At 43.2% G+C, this 22,828-nt stretch overlaps 1 protein-coding gene across 1 annotated transcript in view; it reads left to right on the top strand.

The window, feature by feature from the left end:
* The window catches only part of LOC140717274 (uncharacterized), a 133,646-nt gene that overhangs the window by 90,301 nt on the left and 20,517 nt on the right, over positions 1 to 22,828 (top strand). The window contains exons 13-14 of the mRNA XM_073030703.1: positions 11,050 to 11,142; positions 19,996 to 20,103. Coding sequence (XP_072886804.1) covers positions 11,050 to 11,142; positions 19,996 to 20,103 — 201 coding nt within the window. The remainder of the gene's footprint in view (positions 1 to 11,049; positions 11,143 to 19,995; positions 20,104 to 22,828) is intronic.

Below are 22,828 nucleotides of genomic sequence, written 5' to 3'. Positions count from 1 at the left end.
CGTGAGTTATATGTACTGTGTTGTGAACATTAATCCAGAGGAAAGTGGTCTCATTTGATGGTATACATGTATACGGTTGAATGACAATAACTTGAAAGTTGCTCATTAATCCTGATGAAGGGGAGGTGAGAGAGTGGTAAAGCCCCTCCTCATGACATGGATTTTAGCAAAGTTTTGTTAAAGTTCCTCATGGCGTACTCAAGGAACTAAATGTTCACGGGATCCAGGAAAAGATGGTGTTGGAATAAAAATTGGTTCAGAGGGAGGAAGCAAACAGTGAGGATCAATGGGAGTTTCAGTGTCTGGAGGGCCATGTGTGGTGAGTTAAGCAGGGCTCAGTAACAGGTCCCTTGTTGTTTAAGGTTCATGTCAATGATTTGAACTTGAATTGAGGAACACGATCAGGAAGTTTCCTGTTGATCACAATATCAGCAGTTTGGTTGACAGTGAAGAAGAAAGGTCTGGGTCACAGGAAGATATCACTGATCTCCTTGGATACACAAAAGAGGCAAATGGAATTCAGTCTGGAAATGTTTACAGCAGTGTCTATGGTTCTGAATTATGCACATTTCTGCTAATCACGTTACCCTACACAGGCCCCTCTGGAATTAACTAAAACCAGCATTGTGAGCCTGTCTGAAGCTCGGATCAGCAGCCCGGCTCGGGTCCTGTGCTCGTCCAGAGGTGATGGCAGGGGCATGGCAGTGGAATACTCCAAATCTCGGTGGGCTGGTTTAAGGCGATCTTCTGAGATATGTTCAGGTTTATCCCTCTTATCTATGATAAAAGTCTGTTCCTTCTATTCCAAAATACAGAATGGGCCATCGTAAGGGGGCCTAAGGGGATGTTGGTTTGCATCATAGCAGACAGAAACAAACGAGGTGGAATGTAGGTCAACAGGAACCCAAGAGTGATTTATTTTGTAGCCTGGGAAAAATACACAGTCAGGACAACAAATACATTTTTGAGTTTTTAATTTGTTTATCTGTTTCAGATATTTTAATGCAGAAAGAGGGTATCAAAATAAAAACAGCAAAAATGAATTTAAAGAAATGCACAGATTCTGCTATCACAATTTCAGCTTAACTTCGGTCCACACACTCATGTGTCAACGAGTTATGTATGCAGTATGAAAATAAATTAAACAAAATATACAAATCCAATATGAAAGTGGCAATTCTAAAAAAAATACAAACAACATTAGCATCCCACCAATGCTCTACCTTTTAGACAACATCAAATATATCAATAAATACATCTCATCATAATGAAGATGTACACTCACTTTGGCATACACGTGCTTAACTTCCAAACGCGTACAGGCTAGACCCTGAAACGAATTCTCCTCGCTCACACTACTAAGCCGATAAGGAACTTCACACAACCACGCCATCCTATGTCGATACCTTACCAGCGAAAATCCGGGAAAAGCAGCTCCCAGCACTCGATGTTTGTCTTTGCAGAATATTGTACCTCCTTTTTCTACTCCACATCTGTATAATGATGTCACTGTTTTCTCTTAAAGACACAGGCAGCTACTTTAGTGTTACCAGGGTGAATGCTCAAGTGCACTTTTAACAATAAAAAATAATTTTCGGCAGTCACCTGGTTACATTATCCCCTGTACAGGTAAGCATGTTCAATTACTCGCTCACAGCAAAGATATTTTTTACCACTTTAAATTCTTCTCTGAATGGAACTGACACCACTGCAGGACTTATGGAGGCCATATCTTGGACTGACTTTGCTTCGTGACGTGGGTTAGAGTGCTGTCCAGCATTTAGTCTTTTACTCCTGTGGGGTACTACAACAGGAGGACCACCAACATCTGACCCTGTATCATCAGTCACAGGCGCTACAGTCTCAGTTCCAGATATTTTCACGGTTCCAGAAGATATGCTGTCAAGGCTGGAGTCAAGATTCTGTACACCCTGTTCTGACACATCTTCTGCCAATATCACATCATTCTCTAAATCCTCAGAATCTGCTTCATGTCCCAGGGACATGAGTTTATAGTCTCCTTTGAGGAGCTGGGGTGGGAAGGGTCTCTCAGGACCTGATGTCTACACTGTTCACCCTCCTGATCAGCCCTCCCTCCAAAGCTTCCACAGTGTATGTGTTGTCTAGTACCTACACCAGCCTGCAGACAGTTGATTTCCAAGAATCCTGGACCTTATTCCGACCTAATGGCCTGTTTCTGAGGTAAACAATTGCACTTACGTCAATCTTGGGACAATGGATTTTATCCTTCAGTAAGGCAATATGTTCTGCAGCCTTCTGTTCAGAGTATTCCTTCACTCTGGCATGAGCATCACTCAGTTGTTTCTGGTGTGTGGCTAACCAGTCATATTTCCTGTCCACAGACTGTTCTCACCCCAGCAGGGCATCCACTGGCAAGTGGTGATCAACACCGAACAGTCATTAATAAGGGGAATATCCGGTGGTGGAGTGAGGTGTCACATTATACTCATACACTAACTCAGGTAGATGCTCTGGCCATCCGTGTTTCTTTTCTGGAGACAACGTACACAACAAATCACACATCGTCCTGTTGAAACGCTCACACTGAGTGTTGCCAGTAGGACGATGGGGTGTAGTACGGCTTTTCTTTACCCCGTACAGTTTGCAGAGCTCAGCTATGACCTCACTTTCAAAGTCACGGCCCTGGTCAGAATGCAACCTCTCAGGAACACCGTACTTCATAAACCATTCGCTCAAGAGCACCTTTGCTGTGGTATCCGCCTTTTGATCCTGAGTTGGGAATGCTTGGGTGTAGTTTGTAAAAATGTCTGTGACTACTTAGACATTCTCGAGCCCATCAGCTGCCGGCTCAAGCACAGTGAAATCTACAGCAACAACTTTGAGCGGCTGAGAAGCAAGGAATGATTTCATGGGGGGATGGATTTTAAGGTGAGGTATTTTAGTCAGCACACAAAGAGGACAGTTTTTAATCCACCATCATCATCATCATGCAAGCCCACCCAAAAACATCTGCTTCTCAACAAGTGTGGAGTAGGCTCTATGTCTTGATGCCCCATAGAGTCATGTACATACCCAAACACTTTACTCCTCAAGCTGGTAGGTAGCAGAAGCTGATAACACTCCCCATGCTTCTCATCCTCAAATACGCGATACAGTAACTCCTTACGCTCCCTGATCAATACGTGGGAGCGGGAACTCTCATCAATACACGGGAGTGGGAACGCATCATTTTCGGTCTTAACATTCAGTATCCGATAATCTACACAGTCTTATGCTGCCATCAGTCTCCACTATGAAAGGGTGTGTGAAATCGGCAGAGCTGAGGATGGGAGAAATGGCTAGTTTCTCTTTGAGCAAGTCAAAGGCAGTTTGACATTCTTCTGTCCAAGACTGTTTTAACAGCTGGTTTGTTTTACTCGGACTCCCTGCATTAAAACAGAAATTCACCACATCATGCAGCGGACCTGCAATCTGTGAGAATCCCTGAATGAGCCGTCGTTAAGAACTGCAAATGTTGACAAGTGATCTTAAGTCATTGCTGAACAGCTGAAACTTTCTTGGGATCTGTGTCTATCCCCTTGGTTGATATCTGGTGTCCTAAGATCTTAACCTCTCACTGCAGAAAATGACTTTTTTCCAATTTCACCTTCAGACCAGTTTCCTTGAGGCACTGAAGTGCAGTGTCGAGCCTCTCCAAGTGTCCCTGGAAAATCTGTGAATGCATCAGAATATCATCCAGGTACACAAGCATAATTTGGAAGACTAAGTCATTCATGGTTGCCTGCACGAGCTCATTGTAGACTGTGACGGTTTGGCTGTGAAACAGGCTCGTCATCAATTAACTGAATTTCATGCTTGACCTTGTCAGTGTACCCATGGTTTTCATCTTCATCTGCAAACATATCCAGGTACTTAGCCAGTAACAAGCTATGCTTGTTGTTCTTCACTACCCCAATGTTGAGCTTGTCTAGAATTGACTTTAACTTGTGGTTACTACCGTCCTCCTTTACATCAACAGTCACTTGTTCAATGCCAGCTGAGATCCACTGAAATCTTACAGCACATTGCTGATCACTATCTACACACTCTAACTTTGACAGTATACCCAGCCGGGTCTTTGTGGCAGCCATACATCCTCTTGAGAGAGGTTTAAAACCTGTACTGGTACTGTACGACTACGAGAGTCAATGGACATGGGAATAACTACAAGACCACCCAGCAATGGGGGTTTAAGTGGATCAAGTAACAACTTATGGTCACAACCAACGTCTCCAGTAGTCTTCCTAGCCACAATGGTAACTACAGATTCAGCAGGTATGTGCTCAGTATCTTTTCCGGATACTCGGACGACGGCTTTCTTTTCAGTAGTTCACATCTGCACTTCTTGGAAATCATCTCTCCAGCCAGAATCCAACTTCCCTTCTAGAGTCGTGCCAAATCCTGTATAGACAAGTTGTCTACATTGGCTTATAATGTTCATGCCTACAATGCATGGGATGGGTTGTTGAATGCTAACAGGATCCCTGAATTCTAGAAAGCCACAATTGGGTATTTTCATGCCCATCGCTTGAACCTCCATCTCTAGATGCCCAAGGTAAGGAATATCAAGACTGTCAGTGGCTGTTAACCTAAGCCAGCCGGCAGTGGACAACATTTCCTCATCCTCTCCATTCAAGTGTTCTCGAAAGAACTGCTCAGTCACGGTGCTCACTTGACTACCTGTGTCCAACAGACAACGGACAGCGACACCTGATATCTTAAGCTCAACGACAGTACATGGTCCTATTGCAAATTGCAGCAACTGGTCACAGGATGGCTGTACATTATCTGTGAAGTTGCCCCGAATTGCCCAACTCACAACAACCTGAGGGCTGGAAGATGCCGGCTCTACATTCCTTGCACTTCGCTTCTGTGGGAATTTCTTGACCACATCCTCCTCCCCCGCCCCCCCCATCATCTGATACTTGAAACATACTGGCTGCCCATCCTCTGTGAATCTAGGCTGCAACTTGGGTCTACTGCTAATTGCATATGCAACACCTCTCTGTACAGTAAGATCTTTCACTGCTTGAGTCAACTCACTAGTGGCTTTGCCCTGCTCTGTGACTACTATAAGGACATCGTCTAGAGTGACAGACTTGGATTCCTGAGCTTTCAGAGGTGAGCACTGTGCCTGGCTACTGACACACTTTGACTTTACAGTCTTTGCATTTCCTGAGGACTCTTAAAAATCACAGATGAGCCTCCTCTCGCACTCCTAACTTCGAGGACCCAGGGTTATTCCGCACAGATCAGTGGAGCTCCCTTCCAGGGGAAGGATCTCTGATCTCGTCTATAAATTGATCTCCGAGCACCACCCTTTCACTGGCCGGAGCATCAGGGGAACAGTTCAGTTGAAAGTTAAGAGCTGGGGCTAGGGCATGTGAAAACTCTCTATGTCTTCACCCTCACACTGTTTGTGACTATAGAAGCTATGCAACAGCTGAGGTGCACTATGCTTGTCTCTGAAAGCCTCCCTGAGACAGGTGAACAAGTCATCAGCCTGGTCATCACTGCACATCAGTGCTTCTTCTAGAGCTGCACCCCTGAGCAGTGACATAACAAAATCATACTGATCGTGGTCAGTCTAATTTCCAGCATGAAGTACATGATCGATTTCTTCAATAAAGTCATCAACAGACCTCCCATCTTTCTCAGCATCCCCCGTAAATGGAGCAATGTATCTCTCCCTTGGAATGTATACATAGGACCTTTTGCTTAATTTATCAACAGTTGCCATGGCTTTCTTATGCCGACCACACAACTCTCTAATTTTTCATTGAAATCAGGTTCAGTTTGCTCATCCTCTGAATGGTAACATTATGAAAACCTGAGACCTTAAAATATCTCAAGAACAAGCCTGGAAAGGGGGTTGCTGACATCTCCTACAGAAAACACGATGACTTCACGGCCGCAGTTGCTCTGGATCACCGTCACAGTTCTACATCCTGGCTTCAGTCCCTGATGTCCCAAACCGGCATCAAGACTCTACCACGGTCTCCACATGACACCGTTTCATGGGAATGACTGTCCTGTCCTTCACCACTACCCTGTTATGTATTGTATATTGTACTGCATACAAACATCAAAAACCCTCTAAACTGGCTTGGAATTACCCCACTGGAGCTAACAAATTTTGTAGCCTGAGAAGAATACACACTCAGAACAATAAATACTTTTTCAAGTCTTTAATTCCTTTATGTGTTTGAGATATTTTAATGCAGAAAGCAACTATCAAAAGCTTAACTTTGGTCCACACACTAGTTACATATGCATTATGAAGATAAATAAAACAAAATATACAATACCAATACAGTAGTGGCAATTCTAAAAAAGCCTATACAAACAACATTAGAATCCCAGCAACCTGTACCTTGTACACAACATCAAAAATATGAATAAATACATCTCATCTTAACTCAGATCTGTATTCACTTTGACACACAAGTGCTTAACCTCCAAACACATACAGGCTAGACGAGCCTTTCTCAAACTTTTTGCTCTAGGGGAACCCTTGAATTAATTTTCAGGTCTCAGTGATCTCCTGATAAAAATTATTATATCTCCAGCTCACGGTACATTAGCATCATCAGTAAGTTGTAGATATATTAATCCAAAATTAATTGTCAATGTTGTTTTGAGTAGAGAATGAATTTTCAGACAACCTGTCTTGAAAAAAACAGGCTGTTAAGCTTAGCTAATCATTTATGAAATTAATCTCTTTCCTTCCCTTTCATATGTTTTAAAAATTCATAAGGTAAACATAACAAATTTCTGTTAAATAACTGACAAATTAGTAAACTGACTTAAGTCTTGGTAAATTGAATTGAAATAAAGGTTTTAAATTGATTTTAATTAATACTATTTGCAACATGAAAATTTATTGACTACATTGAAAAACAAAGTTACTAATAACTGTAAACCAATGCAATATGAATAAAAATATAGCATAAGACAAAATTTTGTACAAGACTTTGAAAAAACATTCTCTTACTAAGTGACATGATCAAGCACAAATGTAGGCCTAGCATGTGAAACCTGTGCTGTTTTTTGCTGCCCAAGTACTCAATTCTGGGTCAAACTTGAGATAAACACACACAGATTTCACCTTCAATTGAAATGAAATAATCTCTTTTCTTGTATGTTTTGATTTTAAAACAAGAGTAAGCTTACTGACATATGTTAGAAGTTAAAAACTTCAGCAAAATGTTCATTGCTTTCCTATGAATGGCAGGATACTCTTCTTTCACAGAAATCCAGAACTTGTCCAGGGGCAGGTCAGTAAATCCCAACTTGAGTGCACAATCAGACTGCATCTCACGAAGTTCCTCCTCTTCTCTCAAAGTCAAGTTCTCAGGTTGAGGAGAAGATTCAGAGAAAGGGTCCCTCACCCAGTCATACACTTGTGTTGAAAGGGAGGAAAAATACTGTTCAATTTTGTTCTGCAGTTACTCCAGGGGGTTTTCAATAAGCCTCGAGACCTTCTGATCCTTGCTCACTCTCAAGCCCAAGCAGCATTGGAAACATTTCAAGATTTCCGTTTGCAACATGATTTTTCCAAACATTCAGTTCCTTTTAAATCCAAGAATTTTGTCACTTAAAGTCAAAACATTTTCTCCAGCACCTTGCAGAGACTTGTTCAGCTGGTTCATATGATGAAAAGTGTCTGCTAAGTAGGCTAGTTTCTGCAGACATTCCTCATCGTCAATGCACTCAGCAAAACCCAGCCTACTATTTTCTTGCAAGTGCTCCTGCAATTTCAGTTCAGACATCCTTTTGAGAACTCTTCCTCTGCTCAGCCCCCAGATTTCTGTATGTGGAGGAGATCGGTTGTGCTCCTTGTCCAGGTTTTCACACTTTTTTAAACATTCTCAAGTAACTGGGCCTTTGTTTATTAAAGTTAAACATTTTTGAAGCATCATCCAGAACTTTTTCATTTCATCTCCAAGAGTTTTTGACATTAGCAACTCTCTGTGAAGAAAGCAGTGTGTTGGGACAACATCAGGATTTTCTTTTTTACAAGAGAAATGAAACCTCTCATGGAGCTATCGAGGGGCACCATCAGTACAGATGCCAACACGATTCCTTCAAGACAGACCTTTAGTTTCCAGATATGAAGATAAAACATTAAATATAACTTGGCCTTTAATTGTTCCGGTCAGCTCTTTGCAACAGAAAAAGTTTTCTTGAATCTCATCATCATTTGCAAATTTTTACAAGTGCCACAACATGACATTTATTGGTCAAATCTGTTGACTCATCACCCTGGATAGAGAAGCTGTTTATTTTTCACTTTGTCACACAAAACCTCTTCAGCATCATGTGGCATGTCATCAATATGTCGCCTTATTGTACTGTTTGACGGTGGCCGCCTTCTTGCCTGAACAAAATTCATGCAAGAGCCCATTCTTGGGTTACTATTTATGGACAACTGTGCTCGTCTCACGCACACAGAGGACATGCTACAGGCTGCAGTCACTCAGTTCACCAAGGTTGCGAGGGCTTTGGGGTTAACGGTCAGTCTGAAGAAAACAATGATCCTCCATCAGAAGCCCCTGGTGGGGTTTACAACCCATCTCGGATCATCATTGACGACCACCCTCTCACCATGTTCACCTACCTGAGCAGTGTCAGATCCAGTGACCCAACGGTAGTAAGGGACGTTGACGATCGACTTGCCAGAGGTAGCAGTGCCTTCAGTTGCCTCCAGAAACGTGTGGAAGAACACCAGCTGAGTCTGTCCACAAAAATCCAGGTGTACAGAGCTGCCATCATCACAACACTGCTATACGGCTCCGAAGCCTGGGTCTTGTACCGCAAGCAAATCCAGTTGCTCAAGTACTTCCATCAGTGCTGCCTCTGCTCCATCGTGGGTATCAGCTGACCGGATCGTGTCTCCAACAATGAGGTCCCGGAGAAGCTCAACGTCCAAGCATTGAAGCCACTTTGCTGCTCAGGCAGCTCTGCTGGCCAGGACACGTCTCACATGGACAACTCCAGGTTACCGAAAGCTGTACTCTACAGAGAACTCTCTCAGGGAAAGAGAGATCACCGTGTCCTGCACAAGAGGCACAAAGACCAACTTAAGCAGCAGCTCTCTCAGACAGATATCGAGGTGAATGAGTGGCAGCCGCTGGCTTGTGACAGAGACCGCTGGAGAACACTGATCCACGGTGTAGACAGGAATTTTCAGGAATCCAGAAGAGCGACTGCTGAAGAGAAGAGGAGATGCAGGAAGGACGCAGTAAGTTGTTTGTCACAGACTGGGCTCAATGGAATAGGACAACTTGGATCACCAGTCCATGTAAAACCCATTGATAAATAGCTTTCAATGTAGAGATGGACTTGCCAATGATACAAAGATTAGCAGAGGGGCTGGTAGTGTTGAGGGAAAAGGAAGGCTGTAGAAAGACTTAGACAGATAAGGAGAATGGGCAAGAGAGTGTTAAATGAAATACAATGTTGGAAAATGCATTGTCAGGCACTTTGGTGGTAGAAATAAATGTTCAGACTATTTTCTAAACAGGACAAAAATCCAAAAATCTGAGATGCAAAGGCACTTGGGAATCCTTGCACATAACACCCTAAAGTTTATCTTGCAGGTTGTGTCAGTGGTGAGGAAGACAAATGCAATGTTAACATTCATTTCAGGAGGTCTAGAATACAAGAGCAGGGATGTGATGCTGAGGCTTTATAAGGCACTGGTGAGGCCTCACCTTGAGTATTGTGAACAGTTTTGGGCTCCTCCTCTAAGAAAAGGTGTGCTGGCATTTGAGAGGGTTCAGAGGAGGGTCACAAGGAGGATTCCGGGAATGAAAGGGTTATCATATGAGGAACGTTTAATGGCTCTAAGCCTGTACTCGCTAGAATTTAGAAAGATTTCAGATTTTGAAAGGCCTAGACAGATTCAATGTGGAAAGGATGTTTCCCATGTTGCGGAAGTCTAGAACAAGAGGGCACAACCCTAGAATAGAGGAGCGTCCATTTCAAACAGTGATGCTGAGAAATTTCTTTGACCAAATGGTGTTGAAGTTGGGGAATTTTTTAACACAGGCAGCTGTGAAGGCCAGGGCATTGGTTGTATTTGAGGCAGAGATTGATAGGTTATTGATCGGCCATGCTATTGAAGGTTATGGGGAGAAAGCCAGGGAGTTTGGGACTGAGGAGGTGTGAAAAAGTATTAGCCATGATTGAATGGCAGAGCAGAGTCGATGGGCCAGATATTCTAATTCTTCTCCTATGTCTTATAGTCTTGTAGCCTTCTAAACAATAATTACTGAAGCCATCAGTCTGAATGAATTAAAAAATCTGGGTGATGGAAAAGTGTCCATTGGATGTTACGGTTGACAATTCCTCAGACATGTATCACTGGTTACCGATGGACTTCCTGGACAACCACTATCCTTATTCATGTTAAATGTCCCAGCATTTGGACAGTTTAGTCTGCACTCACATTGAGTTCAGTTTTTTCTTGGACCAGAACACTGTTTGAAGCCTTGAGCATCTGGGTGTGGTGATGGTTCAGTCCTCAACAACAGAACAGGCTTCACAGTGGAACTTCAGTGCTGTAGCTGGGGCTGGGTATTGTCACCACAGGCAGGACCACATCAACTGAAACCTTCACCATCTCTAGAATAATACAAAGCTGATTTGTAGTGGATTGTTACCTCATCTGCTGGATATGTACACAGGGAGACTGTAGTGTATCTGCCAATTCTGCATTTGCAGACACTCGATAAGGGATTACAGAAGTTAACAAATATGTGTTTGTTTGTGTTTATCTGTTGTTTCCTGGATTCTCTGCTTGCTGCCAGTGTGAGAGAGATCCCTGGACTTTCTCTTCAGTCCGGTGTTCTGATTTCTGCTCCATTTCTGAACTGGTTGGGCTTCCCTTTGTTTAAGAAGCCTGACTGACTCAGGGTCCATCTTCATTACCAAGAACACATTGTAAATTGATGCTTATGTGAAATACTTTGTGTAGATCTGCTACTATGGCTTTCAAACTGATTAGTTTTCATTTATCCAAAGGCTTTTATAGATTGAGAAGATGGATTTCTGTCTATAATGTTGGTTTTCTCCTTGTCATCGTCATCGCAACAATTTCCTGGATGGCGTTTAAAGGTATGTGCTGAAATATTATTCTGTATTTTCATGTAAATGATGAACTCTGTTCTCTGGAGTTTGGTTGGAATGAAGTGAGTTTCTCAGTCAGGATGTTGTGAACTGCTTTACCAGGACCACCAGCACCTGAAGCCCTCAGTCCCACAGCTAAAGTCCTTTCCCACAGGGGGATCTGCTGGAGGTTTAGACTTTAATGGCATTTCACTGATGCTCATGGAACTGAAGGCAAAATGTTGACCTGAGCAGACAGTTGCCTCAATGGGACAAGGCAGAGTGTGGGGATAATTTGCAGGAGATTACGTGGCTCATGTTGGGAGAATGTGACTAATGGTGTCCTGCAAGGATCTGTGTTTGGATTACAACTTGTCTCAGATTGACGGACGGGTGACAGAATGCTTGACCACATTTCCCGATGAAGCAGGAAGTGGTAGCAGCTTTGTGGTCAACGGGGATTAATAGATGGGAATGAGCAACACCAGGGATAAATGCCACTCCACAGCCAGACAAATACATGTGGGTATCAGGATTCTGACAAGTCCTTAATAGGTCTTGGAGACAGACAGGAATTTTGTGTCCCAAATCACAGGAGGGAGTAATTGGTCTTTAAGGATTCTGGTGTAAGTTTACTGAGCAGAATTTGCAGAAACTAGGGCTGTGCTGAATGGATCTGAGACAGTTAAAGGGTGAAGTAGTTAAATTTTACAAGAAAAAGAGCTTGACTGGCATCAGAATCCAGACGTCAGAAGTTTGGAGAGGAGGGGACATCAATCTGGTTCATTTCTTAAGGATAAAAGACAGCAGCAGGTGATGGTTTAGTGACCAGTCACCAATCGGTGTTTGGGATTGATTAGTAAAAGCAAGTTAAAGGAAGGCAGGGACAAGCACAGTGTCCATCGTCTCAGTGGACGTCGTCAGAGTGGTGATCTTGAGACTTTAGCTCTTCGAGGCTTTAGCTCTTCAAAGAGAGGCTTCACTCAGAGAAAGTAATGAAATGACAAACTTAAGTTTTTTTTTTCTCCCTTCTCTTCTTTATATATTCCTAGTTAGAACCGAAGAGATGCCAGGCAGGATAGTGAAATGTTCCTCTTGTGTCATGTGGGAAGGCAGGGAGACCTCCAGTGTCCCTGACGATTACAAATGGGAAAAGTGCATTCAGCTGCAGCTTTTAACAAATGGCATTAATGAATTGGAGCTGGAACTGGATGAATTCCAGATCATTCATGAGGCTAAGGGGGTGATAGATAGGGCATATCGAGAGGTAGTTACACACAAGGTGCAGGGCACAGGAAACTGGCTGACAGTCAGGAAGGAGAAAGGGGTTAAGGAACCAGTGTAGAGTACCCCTGTGGCAATCCCCTTCAAGAACAGATATATCAATTTGGTGAGACCAATACAGATGGGACGGTTTGTCCCTGAACTGGAGAGGGAAGGTTTGTTAATGCTTCATGGTGGGATTTAAACTGGAGTTGCAGGGAGATGGGAACCAGAGTGCCAGAACAGTCAGTGGAGAGGTTGTGGAGGCAGATGTTGGTAAGACCACAGATGAAGATCAAAAGATTGTGCATGGTGCGACTAGTGTCCTGAGTTACATATGTTTCAATGAAAGAAGTATTGAAGGAAAGGAACATATAATGGTGACCAGTGTGGTGTTCTATAGGGATCTATGTTGAGACCGATTCCTTTTATGTTATATGTCAATAATTTGGATGATGGAATTGATGGCTTTGTTGCAAAGTTTGCAGATGATATGAAGACAGATGGATTGGCAGGTCGTTTTGAGAAAGTAGAGAGGATACAGAAGGACTTAGACAGATTAGGAGAATGGGCAAAGAAATAACAGATGCAATACAGTGTCAGGAACTGTATTGTCATGCTCTTTGCTGGAAGAAGTGAAAGGGTTGACTATTTTCTAACTGGAGAGAAAATACAAAACAATGAGGTGCAATGGGGCTTGAGAGTCCTAGTGCAGGATTCCCTAAAGGTTAATTTGCAGGTTGAGTCTGTGATGAGGAAGGCAAATGCAATGTTAGCATCCATTTCAGGAGGACAAGAATAGAAAAACAAGGATGTAAAGTTGAAACATTATGAAGCACTGGTGAGTATTGTGAACAGGTTTGGCCCGTTATCTTAGACAGGATGTGCTGAAGCTGGAGAGGATTCAAAGCAGATTCACGGAAATGGTTCCAGGATTGAATAGCTTGTCATATGAAGAAAGTTTGATGGCTCCGGGCCTGTCTTCACTGGAATTCAAAAAATGAGCGGTGACCTCATTGAAACCTTTTGAATGGTGAAAGGCATTGATGTAGTGGATATGGAGAGGATGTTTCCTATGGTGGGAGAGTTGAAGACCAGAGGACACACCTTCAGAATTAAGGGAGGTCCTTTTAGAATGGAGATGAGAAGGAATTTCTTCAGACAGAGGTGAATCTATGGAATTCTTTGTCACATGCAGCTGTGGAGGCCAAGTCTTTGTGTACGGCATATTTAAGGAAGAGGTTGATAGATTCTTGATTGGTCAGGGCATGAAGGGATATGGGGAGAAGGCAGAGATTGGGGCTGAGAGGAAATTTGGATCAGCCATGATGAAATGGCAGAGCGGACTTGATGGGCCAGATGCCTAATTCTGCTCCTCTATCTTATGATCTTATGGTCTGAATAAAAGGTCACAGGGAGATAGAGAGCCCTGCTCCTGCTTGAGGGCATCTAGGACTGGGAAACTTGGGGCAGGAAATTTAATTGCAGAACTTTGGTTTGTTCCAGTGTTTTCCAACTGGGAATCCCTTTTCCTGGGGTGAGAAAGGAGTAACACACACTGTAACTGGGCACTGTGGGTGCCAGGCACCCTCATGCCCCATCATTTCCATGTCAGGGACACGTGATGTCATTCCCTGTGCAACACTGCTCTCTAGAGGAATGGCAGGTTAACTGCACCATGTGTTTTTGGCCACCCCTGTAACTATTGGATTCACTTCGGCAGCTCTGAACTGGGACACCAGCAGCTATTAATTACTGACCTTCATTCCTCAGGGCTCCTGAACACCCTGACAACAACCATTTGTTGTGGTCGTGGTACATATTGGTACCAATGACATAGGTAGGAAAAGGGAGGAGATCCTGAAATCTGACTACAGGGAGTTAGGAAGGAAGTTGAGAAGCAGGACCTCAAAGGTAGTATCCTTGGGATTACTGCACATGCCACGTGACGGTGAATATAGGAATAGAATGAGGTGGAGGATAAATACGTGACTGAGGGATTGGAACAAGAGGCAGGGGTTTAGATGTTTGGATCATTGAGAACTCTTTTGGGGCAGGTGTAATCTGTACAAAAAGGACGGGTTGCACTTGAGTCCAAGAGGGACCAATACCCTGGTGGGAAGGTTTGCTAAGGCTATTGGGGAGAGTTTAAACTAGAATTGCTGGAGGGTGGGAACTGAACTGAAGAGATGGAGGAAGCCGCGGTTCTCTCACAAAAAGAGAAAGCGTGTAGACAGTGTGAGAGGGAGGATAGGCAGGTGATAGAGAAGGGACGTGCTCAGACCAATGAATTGATATGTATCTACTTCAATGCAAGGAGTCTTATGAACAAAGAGAATGAGCTTAGAGCGTACATCAGTACTTGTAGTTATGATGTTGTGGCCATTACAGAGACTTGGATGGTGCAGGGGTAGGAATGGTTATTTGGAGTGCCAGGCAATAGATGTTTCGGAAAAGACAGGGAAGGTTGCAAAGGAGGTGGGGGGGGTGGCACTTCTGCTCAGAGATAGTGTCACAGCTGCAGAAAATGAGGAAGTCATGGAGGGATTGTCTACACAGCCTCTGTGGGTGGAAGTTAGGAACAGGAAGGGGTCAATAACTCTACTGGATGTTTTTTTATAGACCACCCAATAGTAACAGGGACATTGTGGAGCAGATAGGGAGACAGATTCTGGAAAGGAGTAATAATCACAGGGTTGTCATGCTGGGAGATTTTAATTTTCCAAATGTTGATTGGCTTCTCCCTAGAGCAAGGGATTTAGATGGGGTGGAGTTTGTTAGGTGCATTCAGGAATGTTTCTTGACACAATATGTAGCTAAGCCTAGAGGAGGAGAGGCTGTACTTGATCCGGTATTGTGAAGTCAACCTGGTCAGGTGTCAGGTCTCTCAGAGTGAGAGCACTTTGGAGATAGTGATCACAATTCTATCTCCTTTACCCAGCATTGGAGAGGGATAGGAACAGACAAGTTAGGAAAGCATTTAATTGGAGTAAGGGGAAATAGGAGGCTATCAGGCAGGAACTTGGAAGCATAAATTGGGAACAGATGTTCTCAGGGAAATGTACGGCAGACATGTGGCAAATGTTCGGGGGATGTTCGTGTGGGGTTCTGCATAGGTATGTTCCAATGAGACAGGGAATTGATGGTAGGGTACAGGAACCATGATGTACAAAGGCTGTTGTAAATCAAGTTGAGAAGAAAAGCTTACGAAAGGTGCAAGAAACTAGGTAATGATAGACATCTTGAAGATTATAAGGCTAGCAGGAAGGAGCCTAAGAATGAAATTAAAAGAGACAGAAGGGGCCATGAGAAGGCCCTGGCAGACAGGATTCAGGAGAACCCCAGGGCATTCTACAAGTATGTGAAGAGCAAGAGGATAAGACGTGCGAGAATAGGATCAATCAAGTGTGACATTGGAAAAGTGTATATGAAACCAGAGGAGATAGCAGAGGTACTTAGTGAATACTTTGCTTCAGTATTCACTGCAGAAATAGAACTTGGCAATTGTAGGGATGACTTACAGCAGACTGAAAAGCTTGAGCATATAGTTATTAAGAAAGAGAATATGCTGGAGCTTTTAGAAAACATCAAGTTGGATAAATCACTGTGACACAGGATACTTGTGGGAGGTGAGGGGAGAGACTGCTGAGCCTTTGGCAATGATCTTTGCATTTTCAATAGGGATGGGAGACATCATTATGCCAAAAGATTTGGCAAAATTATCAGAATGCAATTATCAGCCTATATATTAAAAAATTAATGAAGATATAACAAGATGGATCCTAATTCCTTTTCTTAGTCTCAGTTCAAGGATTAAATCTATTAAAATGATCAGTTCAAGGATTGAATCTATTAAACTGGTCAGACTACTATATCTCTTTCAGACCCAACCATTAGAGATTAACCAAAATCAATGTAATGAATGGAACAAAATGCTATCAAGATATATATGGCAAAGTAAAAGGCCTAGAATTTGTTTCAAAACTTTGCAATTAGCCAAGGAAAGGGGGGATAGGGCCTACCTTCTCTTAGAGATTATTATTTTGCAGCACAGTTGAGAGCTGTGATATGCTGGTGTAACCCATCATACGATGCTCAATGGAAAAACATTGAGGAAAGGATACTTTCCATCCCTATTCAGGCAATTTTGGCTGATAACAACCTTCAAAGTTACATAAATACTATTGAAATGGACTCTTAAAATACGGAAAACTATTATAAAAGAATATATGCTAGAGAGAGACATTGCAATTCTTAAATGGTGTGCATATGACTCAGATTTTACACCGAATAAACTAGATGCTAGATTTAAGGACTGGACAGCTAAAGGAATAACAGCCATTTGCAATATAGTGAAAGAAGGAACACTGTTCAGTTTTGAAATGCTTAAAGAGAAACACTTGTTAGAAAAACAAGATTTTTATCGGTATTTACAGATGCGACAGTATGTTAATAGGATGGTTAAAAATGTAACCAAGGCAAATACATGTCTGATAGAGTTATTTGGAAAAGCATATAATTCAGACAACGGTAGTAGAATCATTTCAAGCATGTACAAGGGCTTGTCAAATCTTAAAACACATTTGACTTCATATATTAAAACAAAATGGGAGAAGGAAGAAAGGATAATAATATCTGAGGAAGAATGGACAGTAATATGGAGGTATCAATGGAAGTGTACCAGTTCACAGAAATGGAGGGAGTTCGGGTGGAAAAACAGGGTAAGATATTTTATTACATCCTCTCAGAAATCCCATTATGATAGTAACATCCCTGTTTGCTGGAGAAGTTGTGGAAATCAAAATGCAAACCATTATCATATTTTTGGGACTGCCCCATTATCAAAGACTATTGGAGTGGGATGCATAATGCCCTACAAGACATCTTTAAATGTGAAATACCCTTGGAGAGTAAGACCATATATTTTTGGTATATACCTCAAGAATGGTTGAAAAGAGATAAATATTTAAAGAATATACTGCTGGTGACTGGTAAAAACGCTCTTACCAGGAAATGGCTATCACAGTAGAGCCCAACTTTAAATGTATGAATGGAAATTACAATGGACATTTTCAAAATGGAGAAGATAAAAGCATCTGTTAATCATAAGTTGGAACAATTTGATTCATACTGGAAAAATGGTTTAACTACATAACACCTCAAAGGCCTGATTATATTCTCACAAGTCAATGAATCTGTTGTAAAAAAAATAGATCACTCCCTACTTGTACAGAGTTTTCTTATTTTGATTGTTCCTTCTCTCCTCTCCTTTCTATGACCTCAGATAAATATTATGTGGAGATTTGTGACAAATATGATTATATGTTATATTTGTACAGTATCTGAAATACATCTCATGGAAATTTTTGTTTGATGATAAACTTCAATAAAAAATAAATTACAAAAAAAAATCAATAGGGATGGGAAGAGGCTCCGGAGGTTTGAAGGGTTGCAGATGCTGTTCCCTTATTCAAGAAAGGGAGTAAAGATAGCCCAGGAAATTCTAGAGAGGTGAATCTTACTTCAGTGGTTGGAAAGCTGATGGAAAAGATACTGAGAGGCAGGATTTATGAACATTTGGAGAACCATAATATGATTAGGAATAGTCCACATGCCTTTGTCAAGGGCAGGTCGTGCCTTATGAGCCTGATTGAATTTTTTGAGGATGTGACTGAATACATTGATGAGGGGAGAGCTGTAGATGCAGTGTATATGGATCTCAGCAAGGCATTTGATAAGGTACCCCATGCAAGGCTTATTTAAAAAGTAAAGAGCTATGAGATGCAATGGGACATTGCTTACTGGACCAGAATTGCCTTGCCCACAGAAGACAAAGAGTGATTGATTATAGATGGGTCATATTTAGCATGGAGTTCGGTGACCAGTGGTGTGCCTCAGGGATCTGTTCTGGGACCCCTTCTCTTTGTGATTTTTATAAATGACTTGGATGAGGAAGTGGAGGGATGGGTTAGTAAATTTGCTGATGACACAAAGGTTGAGGATGTTGTGGATAATGTGGAAGGCTGTCAGAGATTACAGTGGGACATCTATAAGATGCAAAACTGGGCTGAGAAGTAGCAGATGGAGTTCATCCCAGATAAGTGTGAGGTGGTTCATTTTGGTAGGTCAAATATGATGGCAGAATATAGTATTAATGGTAAGACAGTGTGGAGGATCAGAGGGAATTTGGGGTCTGAGTCCATAGGACATTCAAAGCTGCTACACAGGTTGACTCTGTGGTTAAGAGAGGGTAGGCAGTGTATTGGCCTTCATCAATCTTTGGATTGAGTTTAGGAGCTGAGAGGCAATGTTGCAGCTATATAGGACCCTGGTCAGTTGCCACTTGGAGTACTGTGCTCAGTTCTGGTTGCCTCCCTGCAGGAAGGATCTAGAAACCATAGAAAGAGTGCAGAGGAGATTTACAAGGATGTTGCCTAGACAAGGGAGCATGCCTTATGAGAATAGGTTGAGTGAATTTGGCCTTTTCTCCTTGGAGCGATGGAGGATAAGAGGTGATCTGATAGAGCTGTATAAGTGTTGAAAGGCATTGATTATATGCATAGTCAGAGGCTTTTTCCCCAGGGCTGAAATATCTAGCATGAGAGGGCACAGTTTTAAGGTGCCTGGAAATAGGTACAGTGGCGATATCAGGGGTATGTTTTTTACTCAGAGTGTGATGAGTGCATGGAACGGGCTGCTGGTGACAGTGGTAGAGGCAGATATGATAGGGTCTTTGAAGAGACTCCTGGATAGGTACATGGAGCTTAGAAAAATAGTGGGCTATGGGTAACCCTAGGTAATTTCTATAGCAAGGCCTTGTTTGGCACAGCTTTGTGGACCAAAGGGCCTGTATTCTTCTGTAGGTTTTCTGTGTTTCCATTTACTCTGCCGGTGCTGATTTTCTTTCCCCCTCCCTCCATTCCTTCCCGTGACTCTGCTGATTCTCTGTTTTAGTTTTGCCATTTGAGTGAGCGTGGTGTAGATTTCACAGATCTGTATCTGGATCCCGGGGGTTCTGGTCTCAATCCCCGTCCTCACAAAGCCTCTGTAACTCTGGCCATGTGGAGCTGGGTCATTTGTCAGCCATGAACAGTTCAAGGGACTAAATCACCTGCTCCTGGAATTAAAAACTGAATCTGCTGGGAATCCTCAGCAAGTAGCAGGTGAAGCACGGACAAGAAATAGGTTGCAGGGAAATAGGGGGGTGGTTGGGAATGGGGTTGATGAGATTTGCTCTGAGAACTGACAAAGTGTCAGTGACGTCCCTCTGTATCATGAGGAAATATGAAACCAGCATCACTCATCAGCTTGTCGGTTTCTGTCACACTGCTTTTTGTTCAGCCTTGCTCAGTATAAACCACGTTCCACATTCCCTCCCACACTGACTGCACAAGATCATTGGCAGAGATCTGCTCTTGAACAGAGTGTGATGAAAGGTGTGTGAAATTGGAGAAGGTCACTGCTGTCCCTCGTCACAGGAAATTAGCTGAGTTTTTCAGTTCATGTGGGCATCAGCCTTCTGTTCAAAAGGCAACATTCTCTCCTCTTATCACCTTGATTTGGTTACAGATACAGTTATTCAACTGTTTTTAATTGCAGGCCTCAGTCCAGAGGATGTAGGAGTTGCCATTACATCGATGGTGGGACTGGTGTTTTCTACAGCATATGTTATTATATTCACATCCTGGTCAAGGAAAGGATCTCCAGGTACCTGTTATTGTCTAATTTGCATTTCAGCAGAAATACCAGGTGACTCATGTTGACAAAATGAATTCCTCCCACACCCCCACCCCCATCCCCACAGAGTCTCTGGATTCCTGTGGTACCCAGAATGCAATTGTCTTACATGATTGACAGGTTGAGATATGAAGTGGTGACACAGAATGTCTGGAGTTGTTCTGGAGTCAACTCTGACCTGACTGCAGAGGGGGTTTTGGGAGAAGTGACCCTGAGGAGGGAGCATCATAGAAAAATACAACACAGAAACAGGCCTGTTGGCCCATCTAGACTATGCCAAACCATTTAAACTCCCATTGACCTGTACCAGGACTATAGCCCTCCGTACCCCTACCGTACATGTACCAATCCAAACTTCTCTTCAACGTTGAAATCGAGCTTGCAAGCTCCACTTGTGCTGACAGCTTCTTCCACGCTCTCACGACTTTTATGTTCCCCTTAAACTTTTCACCTTTCACCCTTTACCTGTAACTCCACTTTCAATGAATTATGGACCTGTATTCCCAGATCCCTTTGTTCTACCACACTCCTCAGAGCCTGACCGTTCACTGTGTAAGACCTACCCTGGATGGTCCAACTGAAGTTCAATACCTCACACTTGTCTGCAACAAATTCCATCTGCCATTTTTCAGCCCATCTTACCCCTTCCTCATGCCACCCTACTAGGGATAGGGTCCGTCTTGTCCTCACCTATCACCCCGCCAGACTCCACATCCAGCACATAATTCTCTGGAACTTCTATCATCTCCAACAGGATCCCACCACCAAGTACATCTTTCCCTCCCTCCCCCTGCCCATTTTATGCTTTCCACAGGGATCGGTCCCTATGCAACTCCCTTGTCCATTCATCCCTCCCCACTGATCTCCCTCTTGGCACTTATCCTTGCAAGTGGAACAAGTGCTTCACCTGCCCCTACCCCTCCTCCCTCACTACTATTCAGGGCCCCAAACAGTCTCTCCAGGTGAGGCGACGCTTCACCTGTGAGTCTGTTGGGGTCATATGCTGTGTCCGGTGCTCCCGATGTGGTCTCCTTTATATCGGTGAGACCTGACGTAGATTGGGAGCCCATTTCACCGAGCATCTACGCTCCATCTGCCAGAAGAAGCGGGATCTCCCAGTGGCCACCCATTTAATTCCACTTCCCATTCCCATTCTGATATGTCAATCCATGGCTTCCTCTAGCCGTGCTGAGGCCACACTCAGGTTGGAGGAACAACACCTTATATTCCGTCTGATAGCCTCCAACCTGATGTCATGAACATCGATTTCTCTAACTTACGGTAATGTCCTCTACTCTCCTTCACCATTCCCCATCCCCTTTTCCCTCTCTCACCTCATCTCCTTGCCTGCCCATTGCCTCCCACCGGTGCTCCTCTCCCCTTTTCTTTCTTCCCTGGCCTTCTGTTCTCTCCTATCAGACTCCCACTTCTCCAGCCCTGTATCTCTTTCACCAATCAACTCCCCAGCTCTCTACATCATCTCTCCCCCTCCTGTTTACACCTATCACATTGTGTTTCTGTCTCCCCTCCCCCACACCTTTTAACTCTACTCCTCATCTTTTTTTCTCCAGTCCTGCCAAAGGGTCTCAGCATGAAACGTCGACTGTAGTTTTTCCATAGGTGCTGCCTGGCCTGCTGAGTTCCTCCAGCATTTTGTGTGTTGCTCGGACTTCCAGCATCTGCAGCTTCTTTCTTGTTTGCACCAGCAATTAACCTCCATTTTTTTTGTAACCAGGCCTCAATATCTCTAAAAAACCAAGGATCTCTACACCTGTTAATTTTACCTTTTATTCTGACAGTCACATACAAGGTTAGCACTTTCAGAATTTCATTTTTGATGGCCTCCCACTTACCAAGTATGCTTTTGCCAGAAAACAGCCTGTCCAGTCCATACCTGCCAGATCCTTTCTGATACCTTCAAAGTTGGCCTTTCTCTGATTTAGAATCACAATCTGCGGATCAGTCCCTACTTTTTGCATATTTGCTTTGAACCTTATGGCATTCTGATCACTGGATGCAAAGTGTTCACCTACACAAACTTCTGTCACCTGTCCTGTCTCAATCCCTAAGATCAGATTAAATATTGCACATTCCCTTGTTGGGACTTCTACGTACTGACTGAAGAAACTTTCCTGAACACATATAACAAACTCTATCCCATCTAGTCATTTTACACTATGGGAGTCTGTGTCAATATGTGGAAGTTAAAATCATCTTCTTTGCAAAAGTCAACAATCTCTCTGCAACTTTGTTCCTCTAGACAAAGTTTCAGAGTTTGCATACGGTAACGTTTACCACACCCTCATTTCCTCATCCTCTGAGTCCGTACAACATTCAGTGGTTAGGTCCTTTTCAGCTCTTTCCGCTGATTGCCTCTCTGCTCTTCTCCTACTAGGTGTAGGGTCCGTGTCAGGCTCTCGGTCAACATGTACCTCCTGCCCTGGAGGTAAAATCTGATTCCAATGGAGAATTTTGACAGGGCCATTCCCGGCTTCTGCCTTCACCTGGAAAACTGGCACATTTGGCATCTGGCTGTCCACTATGTAAGGTGTAGACACCCAGTTATCAGCCAACTTCTGCTTCCTCCAAATAGATCAAATGCAGGACTTACAGTACTCTTCAACCTTTGGCTTCATTCGGGACCAATAGATCCAACCTCGGACTAATCTGTAGTTCTTGTAGTGAAAAAATCCTA

The sequence above is a fragment of the Hemitrygon akajei genome, chromosome 2 (genome assembly GCF_048418815.1).
Source record: "Hemitrygon akajei chromosome 2, sHemAka1.3, whole genome shotgun sequence".
Taxonomy (NCBI): domain Eukaryota; kingdom Metazoa; phylum Chordata; class Chondrichthyes; order Myliobatiformes; family Dasyatidae; genus Hemitrygon; species Hemitrygon akajei.
Note: the sequence above shows the minus strand (reverse complement) of the source record. Positions and strands in the feature narration are given on the sequence as shown.